This window comes from Ambystoma mexicanum, chromosome 1q (assembly GCF_040938575.1).
Source record: "Ambystoma mexicanum isolate Mex_15411 chromosome 1q, UKY_AmexF1_1, whole genome shotgun sequence".
NCBI classification, from domain to species: domain Eukaryota; kingdom Metazoa; phylum Chordata; class Amphibia; order Caudata; family Ambystomatidae; genus Ambystoma; species Ambystoma mexicanum.
In genome coordinates this window covers 656887488-656900421 of record NC_090922.1, presented here as the reverse complement: position 1 = coordinate 656900421, position 12934 = coordinate 656887488, and the positions used below count along the sequence as shown (strand labels likewise).

General features: G+C 42.7%; 1 protein-coding gene across 2 annotated transcripts in view; it reads left to right on the top strand.

Annotated features, from left to right (window-relative positions):
• METTL13 (methyltransferase 13, eEF1A N-terminus and K55) overlaps positions 1-12934 on the top strand; it is a 284161-nt gene that overhangs the window by 31120 nt on the left and 240107 nt on the right. For both annotated transcript variants that reach the window (XM_069641240.1, XM_069641241.1), the window contains exon 3: positions 7814-8013. In XM_069641240.1, coding sequence (XP_069497341.1) covers positions 7814-8013 — 200 coding nt within the window. The remainder of the gene's footprint in view (positions 1-7813; positions 8014-12934) is intronic.

The window sequence follows — 12934 nt, the reverse complement described above, 5'->3', positions numbered from 1 at the left end:
AGAGTTCTCTACTTCTCAGTTAAATGCATTCCAAAACTATACCCTATTTCTTTTCATACCAGTTATTTCACAGAGATATGCAAAGTTTCTGAGTATAAAAGATGGACTGAATTTATTTCAATGGACAATCTGACTCCTTTTACAAATTTGGTGTAACTGAGCTGCGGTGCAGGTGAAGATTTGACATCCTCATTTAGTGTTTTTGATCTATCCTATAGGCTGAGTATTAGAAAGGATTTCTGTCTTTGGCCACTTTTCCTCAGGATTTCAAATATAATATAGCCAAGTTACTCAAATTCCAATAAAGCCTGTCTTCGTCATTCTGTTTTTTTTTTTTAACCAACTAATGTCCCAGCAGAGTGTGCAGTGTCCTGACATCTCGGAATCTTCCCTCTTTTGGACTCTTAATACAATTGGTTGTAACGCAAGCTTAATGGGCGTTGCAGTAGTTCAACATTGAGTTTACAAATACTCTGAACACCACTTGGTGTTTTTCCATTGCCAGTGTGGGAAAGATGCTTCTTGGGAGTTTTGAAAAGTGTTCTGCTGAAAGCATACAACTACAGGTCATGGATTATGGCTGGGGCGTTTGCTGAGCGCAAGGCGGGCCTGGTTCTGCTAGATTAGGCATTAGCCTTGGCTATGATTGGTCATGATGTACTGTTTGTATCCTGCAACACTGGAGGGTATTTGGATGCACTGTAACCCAGCGCACTGAATAGGTCAATCAAAGATTGTTTTTTTTCTTCTTTTCTTTAGTTTCATTTTTATTTATGTTTTTGTCCTGGGACATTTGCTCATTATCTCACATATTTACTTCAGCAACCATCCCTGCTCCCTGAAGGTGACCTTACCTACATTTGGCTTTCAGGTTGGTGTTGTGTTAGATTCCATCATATCAAAATGTAGTAGGTCCGAATCAGGAGATGGACAAGCGGGCATGACTTTTCAGAAAGGTTTATTCACTCTTCTGTTCAAAATGACCTACGGCCTGATTTGCACAAATGTTTTCAATGGGACATTCCAATGTTAAAGCATTTTTGCAAATCTGGTCCCTAATCTTTCCCTTACTCTGCAATACAAAGTCCTACTCTAAACGTTTAAAAGTAAAAAGGGGTGCTTGTCGGTGTACCAAGATGGTCAAACATAAGTGAAGTATTCTGACCACCTTTCTCTCCCAACTACTCAAAGAAAAATATATGAAATTACCAGGACACCCATTTGCGCCTTGCCCGTCTTTTTACCAAACTCTTGTCTATGTTCACAGTCCAAAACATAATAGTTCATGTACGGCTGGAGTGTCGTCCCAGGGTTCCAGCTGGGTTTCCCTGGTTTCTCCTTGAAACTTTCCAGGTTTTCTCATTGTCAATGATGTTTCTTATTGTGTCAATATCAATCACCCTGGTCCGTTCTCTCACTCGCTTGCTCCATTTCTCTCCTCTACCTGATCTTACTACTCCCTCAGCCTTAACCTCTGTTCTTTCACTCGACCTTGCCCCGTCCTTTCCCACTTCCTCTGCTCTGAATTTTGTTTCAGTTGATTCATCTGCCAGGAGCAGAGAATATGGATACAGATACTCGGTCAGCTTGTGGCTGCCAATCAAGAGAGGGAACTGAACTGGGGGGTTGGGGACGAACTCTAGGCCTGTTTGCTGCTTAAGGTTTCTGAAGGTGAACTTGTTGCCCTCAAGCCAGAACAAAAATGTCACCCCTATGCATAAAGGGAGGGCTAAGGGGCAGACTCCTAAGGTTTAATGGGATAGGATGGAGACCTTGACATTCCCCCCCTTTCCCCTGATCTGTCATGTGCTCCTTAAGTTCCAGAAATCAGTCGAATGCACCCTCATATTCATAGCTTGCTGGTGGATAGCGAGATTCGGATTATTGGACCATGTAAACCTTTCGATTTAGCCCCCAGTTCACTTCCCGGATCTTCTAGATTTATTGTCACAGGAAGAGTGCCAGGACTTGCACTCCTCATCTCGATCATTTGAGAGTCGTGGTCTGGTACCTGTGGTCAGACTCCTAGTTCCTCCTGGGACTGTCAGATGAACATATATGGGTCAAATAGGCAGCAAGGAAGGCATCAACCGGGGTTCAATATGAAAGCAAGTTGTGCAGATTAGGCACTGGTGCTTAGAAAAGCTTAATCCTTTGTCCACCTTGCACAAAGTTTGTTTTCTTTTGTGTCATGTATGGCCACACCTGGCATACAAATCTAGTCATTCAGGTCATACTACTCGGGGTTGGGCATGTATTTTAACACTGACAACCTATACTTTGATCTCCAATGGGGTAGTGAAGCCCCACTTCAGGTTGTCATTTGTATCTGCTAGTAGGCTCTCCTCACTCTAAGTGGGATCTGAATCTGGTTCTTAAAACCTTATGTCGCAAGCAATTTGGCAACAATCGCTATTACCATAGTTTCAGGGTAGGTGTCCTTTTTTTAATTGCAGTTACTTCTCATAGCCGCATATGTGAGACTCTGGCCCTGTCAGTGGACTAGCCATTTAGTGTTCCACCCATCCTTTTTTGCCTAAAGTCATACCAGATTTCCATATTAAGCAGGAAATAAGTACCTGTTTTCTTCCTTAACCCGTTATCTCAGGTGCAAAGGGTCCTTCACTGCTTGGATGTCAAAAAATCCCTAAGAATCTGCTTGGACAGAACAAAAGAGCTCAGGACTTCTTCTCGAATCTGTGACCTTTATGAACTGTATTAAGGATTCTTGGGTATCGAGGCCACTACCTCTGGGTTGGTTGTCTTGTGTACATTGGAAAGCTACTTTGTTCACGGCTTGCCTCAACCTAAATTGCGCCACACTAGTCTTTCAAAGACATGTCCTCTAGGACTCGGTGGCCAGGGCATAAACCTGGGCTACCGCCTCTTATTTCTGCAGACGTTTTTCCACTCAGACTGTGCCCTCGAGCTCTCATTCAGACAAGTGGTCTTCAAGATTCTCTTACACTAAACTGGAAATAAGACCATCCTCCCACATGTAAGCCTATGCTTTGGGAATCTCCTAGAAGTAAGAAAGAACAGGCCAGGACAAGAAAGGTACTCCCTGTATTGACCACTATATTCCTAGTCTAGAGTCCCCTTTCCTCCATATGCCTGTTCTCCTTCCCCTCTATGGCCACCAGTCGGGGAAGGACCTTGCCATATGAAAAGGACAAAAGGCCTAAGCCAAGGGCAGGAAATGGGAGGTGGGGGTCGAGGCTGCCCATGTACCCGGATTTTTGTAAAAATAAAAAATGTTTTTGCTGCTGTAAAAAAATGCTCTCTGACATATGAAAGGGGTGGTTCCTGCACTAGGAGTACAATCGTGACTATGATTTGGCTGACTGATAAATGAAGAGGACTTTTTGAGATGCTAATGGGTTTGCTGCTATTCTCTCAATTCTGTACAAAACCTATATATGCTGTTAACATTGTTTGTAATCTATATATATATATATATGCAGTGAAACAACGTTGTTAATGGGACTTTATAGTTTAGTTGCTACAATAAAACTCCTTTGGAAATTATGCGAAAACACTTTTTTAAAGTGACGTTATGGCTGCAGCGCAAAAACCAAAGCAATGTGCCTGGTATAATAAGCAATGCAACCATAACTTGTGCCCCCTCCATGCACTGCTCATACTAACATCCAGGTCATCACAAAGGACACCAGTGACATCACTAATGACATCACATATCCTGGGAAGTTGTTTTTCTTCAGTTACAGTAAGCATTTTAAGCACAGGACTTGACCTGGATGTACTGCATTTAAATACACATACTCTAAAGGTGCGATATATGTAGACCTTAACCTTGCACAATGTTCTGACCTCACTTTCCTTGCCTTAGAGGTTTGCCTAAACTCATGGTATACATACATGGAACAATTACCAGCCCCCAGACAGAAAATGCATTTTTTTTTAGTACTTTATGTGCCTGATAATAAATTCCAATTTTAGTTTAATTCTCTGGTCATGGTATTTATTTCTCCCTTACTATATTTTCCCTGTGTGTGCATCAGATGTGCATGCTTTAGGTACACTCTGTATATCCACACACGACTATCAATTACTGAATACTGCGCTCCAAGTTTCTGCTGGCCAAATCAACCAGATCAAGGATACTCTAATTCCTGTGGTCCACAATGCAACAATTCCCTATGTAATACATTTTTAGATTGTTCCATCATCAACAGAATTTCAGTAGACCGTTAACCCCATGTTGTGATGCATGGACTAATGTTCGTGATAGGCCTACCCACCACTCATGTTTTGGTAGCAATACACTTTCCATCGGGATTGTCCTAGATCAGTGATGATGTGTGATGTCACGAGTGATGCCATTTGTGATGTCATCTTTGTCCTGGGTGCTAGTCTAAGCAGTGCATTGTGGGGGCGTGAGTTATGGTTGCATAACTTACCATAACTGGCGAATTTCTTGAGTGTTTCGTTTGTGCGCTGCAACCATAATGATTTTCTCTGAATTTCAAAGCATATTTTTTGCAGTTTATACTGTGTGTAATTCTGAGCAGCATGTGTTGGGAATGCAAGTCTTAGTTGATTTGCCTAGGCTATTAGGCTTAACCATGATCCTAGCCCCACCAAACCACCCTCAATGTCCACTGGTCGTAGCCTGCAGTCGGGTCCAGTGTCCACTTTACCCCATAATGCTATCAGGGGCTACTGTTTATGGTTTGCGGCCACAGCCAGTGGATGCAATCCCTGCAGCATGTGCTTCAGCCGTATCGCAGACCGTCTCGCACCCCGAACCAATGTACAATCTAAATTGGGTTGGGCAACTTTACCATAGCGCACATTTTAATGTTTTTTCAATTAATTTGAACACTTTTTATAATTGAAAATATTTCATTCTATATCCTAATATCCTACTACACACCCTCTCAGACTCTCACACATTACTTCCTCAATCTCACTATCTGGTACCACTCTCACTGCCAATACCTCACCTCTAATACCTGCACTTCCATCAAACACTTGTGTATAGGCGCGTTATAAATGCCATATCATATATATAATTTCCTCAGGCATCCGCTCCACTGTCCATCCACCTCCTGGTCTGACGGTCCACATGCACGCCACCTGACCTCACCCCCAAGACCTTTCAACCCGTCTTCCATTCTTTGCTCTTTTTTTACTCCCCTCTTCCTCTATCTGTCCTTCCCTCTCCCTTCCATTTGTCCGCTGTCTCACCTGACACTGAGGGCCAATCTGTCTGCTGTTTCCTCTATTTAGGGGTCTTTACAAGGTAAGTCGTCTTAAACACCTGTTGGCTCCACCCTCGTTTCTTGCACGAGATCCAACAGTCTTTGGCCACCTAGTGGTAAAGTGTTCCTCAGTGCTGTTGTCTTCATTCGCCATGGTGAGGGTCGGTAAAAAGCGCATTGCTCACTGAATGCGGATGCTTCTGGTTTTGAACTTGGATCGCTGGTTTCTTGTTACATTTCGCTACAGTGCTTGCTAGGCATACTGGTACTTGAAGTTCTGTAATGAAACACTAAAAACCGGGGCCAGCATCAAAGAAGTAAGGCATTGGATGATGAAAAATGGTACCAGACATAGAAATCACGGCATATAAAGTGGCGCAGAGATGATGGGACTCCCAACTCTCACCCCACCTTTGGGGCATGATTAGTTCCAGTAAAGACTGTAGTAGACCGCATGCCCTAGATTGGGAGGGTCCCTGTTCCCCCATCTGGCAAGGTCCACTTCCTGAGCCTGTTACAGTAGTTTTGAAATTCTGTGCAGGGCGAGGCAAACGTATCTTCCCTTTTTAGGTTTGCCTGCTGTGGATGGAATTGCATGAAACCTCAAACATACTCTGCGCTTTCTGATTTCTCTTGGAAAGGTTTTTGAGGTTCAGTTCGCTCCAGGGGATAGGGGGGACTAATGAGTGGGTCAAAGGGAAACATTTCCCATTTAAATTTGACGTTTTCTTTTAAATGTACCGCAAAATGACATAGTGGATGGATCACAAGCTGGGTGAGAAGTTGGTAGGTAAGTTCACTGTGCCCAGAGCACAGCTGAAGGCCATCCTCTGGGTTAAGGGCCCCCGTGGGCATCGCCTTTTGAGCACTGTTAGTATTTGCTCTGCATGCAGAGCAATGACCAAACCGATGCCAAGGGCAGTGTCCACTGGTATGTGTACTGCATGGCAGCAGACCATGCCAAGCAGAGACTGTTCATATTTGCAGAGCATCTACTAGGCATGGACGTACTTTCCCAGAGTACAGCATTTAAAAAGAAATCCATGAAAAAACCGTTATGGTTAAGCTTTTCTAATATCCTTTGAAATGTTCTGAAAGCAATTAGCTGAAGGGATGTTTTGATAAACCATTGAAATTTAGTGGTAAAATGTGTTTAAAGTATGTTATAGTTGTATGTTGTCACCTGAGAAGTAGTGCATGAATGGAGCAAATTGTGGTTAATTTGCTGACCATTACTGGCAAACTAAATTGGCGCTGCCTATATGTCAAAACAGTTGATGTGGCAAGTGAGGTTGGGAGAGAAATTAAATGTTTGAGGGGAGACACAGCCTGTGGGTTTTTGGACACATCCATTGACCTCCCATGTCCATGCTGCTCCTTATGGCCGTTCCCACTGTGAGGTTTCAGAAAGGAAATGGGGACACAAGTTAGACATGGTTTTGGCTAAAGACGTGTATTTAAAAGAATAGGGGGTGGGGAAATGCCTCGCTGTCATTGTTCTAGAGGCGTTTCCCTACCTAAAACCATAAACTAATCCCCACATGTGGGATCAATCGAAGGAACTACACGTTTCAACCACTGAACCTATGCTCCCGAAGACCGGAGAGCACTGAAATAAGCAACATCTAGCGCACACCTTTTTTTTGGAGGAACACCAAATTAATTAATTTGAAGCAGAAACTTGACCCGTGACAATATTCATATTTGGACCGTATTATCACTGCACGTAGGAGATCCCCAATCTTACTTCCATTCATTCAAATTTATTTCTGTCATGAACATATAATTATAATGTGTACCAGGCACTATAATATTGTTTGAAATTTGGGCCTGAAGGATGTATTTTAAACATTTGCAGCTGTATTAAGTTGTTGTAACAAGGAAATGGACATATACATTTCAGTGAAAAATCTTGTTCAGTTACATGCATTTGTAACAAGGAAATGTCTTTGTAAAATAATTGCAACAGATTCTAGTATACATATAAACGCGCATAATTTCAATCTATATGCTTATTGTGTGTTCTCTTTTTACACAAAATGCCACCAAGCCATATTATATGAGGGGTTATTTGGCTAAGGTGCATTACCTTATAATGAGGATTTAGTTAAAACATAATGTCATTTTAATGAAATTGGAACATGTGTGGTTTTTTTTCCTGAGAATAATATATATTCACCAAAATAGTTGGTGCCTTACAGGGACATTGTTACTTAGTTGGTTAAAGGAATAAAGCCATATCCTGAAAAGAACGAAACACTGACTGCTTTGACTTTCTCAATGCAAGAGTATAAACCCACCCAGCAGTCCTGCCCATAAGTAAAAGATTACCTTGCTGATTTTGAAATTCTGTTCCCAAAATCTACATTTTTAAATTGTAGCAGATATAAAATAAAATATTTTATAAAATAGGAAAATATTTTCCTTTCCTGTAGTGTTTGTTTTTTTAAGCTAGTTAATATTGTCTGTATACTCTTTCTTGCTCACTGCCACACACACGCACACACATTGAATTTCAGTAGCTTGCTTATTTTTTGCCATTTGGCCAATTTTCCCTGTTGCATCTTGTTAATATCCCTTTTCTCCAGTTCCTCAGGGTAGAGAAACGGAATGGCTTTTTGGGACTGAGGAGGGTCGGAAACAGCTTGCGGGCAGCGCTGGATACCGGCGCCTGATCGTTGTGGCCTTGCACAGGGACCAGCTGTATCATGGAATGGAAGGAATCCAATCGGAGCTGTCCACTAAGGTCTTGGAGCTGGCTCCAAAAGGTCTGCCTGACAATCATCAGGTAATTAAAAGCCATAACATATCTGTCATCAAGACATTACTAGCTTCTACAAGATAATGAAGATGTAATCGCCAATTTTTCACGACTCTACCAGTGAATATTGTGCCCTTGTATGTCGACCATATTCGTTTTACTTATCAATAGGCTTACTAGCGCATGCTTGCATTATTTGATGCTCTTTGGACACTGATATTGAAGCCCCACCAACTTGTTCACAATAATAAGAGGCTTGTTTAGCAGAACTACGCCATATTATGTAAGATCGCTTTTCATACGCATATTGAAGGCAGCTAATTTGGCATCTGCATTGGACTGCCTTACACAATGTTTCCCATACATTTCTCCTCTTTCACAATCGGAGTCTGTCTGTGTTTAAGCGCCAAAAGCACTTGGGCATCGGAGTGTTACATGGAGACATAAACCAAAAACGGGTTGGACAGGGCAGACAATAAAAGGGCAGGAGAAGGTCGGCCTAAGTAAATCTGGTTTTCTGATTTTTCCTAAAAACAAGATTTTTTTTATTTTTTTTTATTTTATTTTTCGTTCCACAGGTATTCAGGCAATTTGCTCCTGGCCTGGGCGATCAGGACTGGAAAAGATAGACCCTTTCCCCTGCTTCTCTTCATACGTGGAACGGTAAGACACTTTGTGTCGGAGGACCAAAGGCGGCGTGTGGGTTTGTAAACTTCCAGTTTCACCTTCAAATATGATGCTGCATTGCCGAATAGGCATTTATGGCACAGAGTTAATATTTTGAACTGGATTCTAGCGGTAACCGGGAGCCAAGTGCTCTACGTGCCTCTGATACGGATCCTTACAAGCAATATTGAAAACTACTCGGACCGCATCTTTCTGGGCTCTCTGTAGCTTGCTAGGCAATTTTTACTTGCCCCACCCAGTAAGGAATTGCAGTAATCCAATATGGGTAGAACGATTGCACTGATTCATGTAGTAGTTGAGTTTTTAACTACATAATTTACATGAGCATCCGCATTAAGGGAAGCCTATATATATGGCCTGATTTGATCCATAGACCATAGTTCGGTCTTGGCCGCATTCAAGCATAACCAATTTGTGGTCATCCATTCCTTGATAAGGGCATACATTTGGTCCAAGTTCTCCTGGTCTGCCTCATGGTTTCCACTCCGTTCCATAGCCAGCTGGAAATCATCGCGATAGTTAGCGAAAAAGACCCTCAGTTTTTCAATTTCAACAAATAGGGGCTTAATGTAAAGGTTGAACAAAGATGGGGTTAGACATATGCCCCCTGTGGAATCCCACAGAAAATGGGAGTAGAGTTGGATGCCACATCTTACCCCCCGCTACCTCCATCCTCCTCCCATGCCCCCTCCCACAGACCGTGGAGTTAGTACCACAGAGAAAGGACTCCATCCATACTGTGGCTTCATCTGAGAAGCTACCAATATGAGTCAGTGTCTTGAACAGCAGTTTATGATCTAGTATGTCAATGAGTCCGTAAATCAAGAAGAGCACTCTAGGTTCTGTAAGATGTAAGGAAACGGGATTGCTTCTTGTGAAGAAACCCCATGGTCTCCAAGTGGTGTTGTATCTGAACGGTGGCCATTTTATCAATGATTTTCAGAAGTAAAGGAGTATTTGTTATAGGCATAAGATTGGTGTAAACCTTAGAATCTAGACCCAGTTTCTTCTTCAAAATGTTGTCACAGCTTCATCTTTGATGGCAGCCGGAACAATGCCCTGCGTGAAGGAGGCATTTATGAATCTTCTGAAGAACGGCACGAACATGTCCCTATTTTCTAAGATTATTTTAGATGGAAGGAGATCCTGAGGACAGCAGGTTGGATGCATACCTTTCAGCAAAATGGTTACTTCACTGTCTGTCACATGGAGGAAGTTTAAAAAGCCCCTGGGATTCGGAACTGGGTTTGAGAAGGGTTCGACTGAGGTTGCATTTCTAACACAGAGCAAATTTTGTATGATCAGTGGTAATTTTCTCCATTAAAATGTAGGGACAGAATATTCGGTTTTGCCCAGCAGTTATATAGTTTAAAAATAATTCCTTTGTTTCATTTCCCGCTTTAGTTACTTGACCATTGTAGAAGGATTTTTTTGTTTTGGCTTCCATAATTTTATATTTGTATTACTTCTCAATGAGTTTCCATGAATTTTTGTTTACCTGGAGTTTCTCCTTAATCCAGTTACGCCTTGCCTTTCTTTTCTCCTTCTTAATGATATTGACATCTGGTGTAAACCAATTTTGAGGGTTAGGACGCTATCTAACCATTCTGGTTTTAAGTGTTACCACAGTGTTCAGGATGGCCTCTAAATGTTCATTATAGCATTTCATTAACGGAACCGGGCAGTGTTGGTTGATTGTTTTGGACATAAGTTCCTACAAACAGGTAGTTAAGTCACTCCTTTTTTTTTTTTTAGTTTTTTTTTTTTTTAAAGTACCTACCATAGCTTTGAGTCGGGGTCTCCTGTTTACACCTATAAAATAGCAGGAACTGTATCGTGGCTATGATGAAAAAGTGGACTGACCATATACAAGTTGTTGTTTGTACGTTAGATATATTTATATTGCAACCAGATAGCCAATATGTCTGGCAAACCAGGGATGTGGAATGCCCACAACCTTAAGAGGGAGCTGCTGACACCACGGTCAATTGGCCGCGCAGCATAACTTCTGTTTTGAAAGCATGCACAATTTGAGATCCAGCCATTTCTTCACAGGCTTTCCCATATTCTCTTGGCTTCTTCCTACCTATTTGGTTAGAGAGGGATACTGTACTCTAGCTCTCTTTAACGAGAGACACCGTCTGCTAAGAGACCTGCTTTCACCAGAAGTGCCTTTGAAATTTGTAGATGTAGCTATTTCATAACACCTAAGACACTTTAATGGAATGCTCAGATAAATATGGGACTCTGCTCCTCATTTCCTAGTGTTTCCCTTTGTTACATCCAGGAAAGGGGTCTCTTCCCTCTGGGCAGTAGGAGGCACATTCTCCATCGGGCAGAGTAGGAGCCTTGGTGCAGTAGGCATCCTTGGTCTAGATGTAAATCCACCGGGGTAAGCAGTGCTTTTGAGGTAGTTTGCACCAAGACTAGTGGAACCGGCCCCTTTGCAATGAACTCAATGAAAAAATACTTAAAGCATTGCATGCTTGGTGCCATCATGATGTGTTAGAATGTCACAAGTGAGCTTCATGGATATTGTTATTGCAGATGTACGGGATTCCATTAGCATCAATTGTGCGTGCTGCAGGTGGTATGGCCTATGCAGAGCGATGCCAAGTGATAGGTTGTAGAATTAGGGATGGTGCAAATGACCAGCCCATCCAGGTTGGCACTGATCACTCCACCAAGGGATCAGAGTTTCTGGGGCAGAGGAAGGCCTGTATCAGATTTGCCATGACGGTTTCCCAGGGAGATCTCCTTTAGGAAATCGTCTGCTATAACTGGAGCACATTCCCCTCCACTGATGCATTTTGGCAAAAGTGAGTTGGGCACAGTGGGTCCAAATTAGGAGAGATTGGAGGCCTTCAAGCAGACAGTGTTCTCATGTATTCTTGTGTACTGTGGGACCCTGATGCGAATTTACATGGAGGTGCAGTGCCCCTGCTCGAAGGATAGGGGAAGCCCTTGTCTCTGACCTGAGGGTTTTAAGCACTGACTGAGCTATGATGGATCGTTGGGCCACATGTGTGACCTGGGAGATAAACTGTTGTAAAGTTGTATGGGTTTATGTATAGGCTTTGAGACCCACCGAACAGTGTCAAGGTGTGTGCCCAGCTCTGGCCTGCAACGTTCCCCTGGCACACCTTGGTTGTTAGACCAGCGACTTTATGTGCAGCACCTCAAGGTGACTCCCGGTGTTAAGTCGCACTTTGGTGGATGTAGTGGGCACCTTAAAGCAAGCTATCATAAGCCCACCGGCGAGCAAGCCTTCCTAGGCCCTGATGATCACTCCCTGGTTTAGTGAGCCACTAAATGTGTTGTCACCTGCTCAGGGTTTTCAGTGAGAGTAAAAAATGTGCTTGCTCTTTATTTCTACACATTCTTTGAGGTTGCTGGCAGTAACCAGTGATAAAACGCTCATCCGGGTCTAAAGGACCCTGACGGACAGTGTGTTTCATGTCAATACAGGGCCAAGGGTTGATAAAAACCAAAACACTTCAGGCACAAGGAGAGGGTATCCACGCCCTTGGGCACAAGAAATCTAGTGTTTGAATTTCGTTTGCAGCTTGGAAAAGATGTAGAAGGTCCAGGAAAATAGAAATGTAAATGCTGATGCCACATGCTGATCAAATGTGAGGTGGGGGCCTGTTTTTTTTAATGATGGGTGTGTCCGTTCCCTGGCACTGCTTTTTCATTTTTGCTGCAATGCAACATACTCCAGTCCCATCCTCTTCGACTGCTTTGACTTAAGGCATGAAAGATTCTACATTGTATTGTTCAGCTGATTCATATGGGAATGAGAAGGCCAGGGACATGATTGGCAAGAAGCTTTCTTAAATGGGGCTGACACATTTGCCAGGCAAATGCGGACATGATTCTGGCATCTTCAACCATGGTCTGACAAATCAAGATCAGACGTTCCATGAGTCCTTCACCAGAAATAACAAGTAGTTTATTTTGCTCATAACTGCAAACCAAGTAGCCAGTGACATAAGTGTGTGGCAAGATATGTTGACTCGGCTGCCAAGTGCATATGTTGTGGCCTAGATAGCTGGCTTAGCTAAATAGTATTGTGAAGGAGCAGGAGAAAGTCCACAACTTACCGTTTGACCATGAACATTTTGTATTTGTCCATGGATATTGAAGGATATGGAACTTGCAGGCCTTTTCAGCTTGTGACCCGACATACAAACCTTTCTTCCATGAAATACTTCTAAGACCCGTGGCAAAGACATTTCCGTTTTAAATACCAGAAACGTTT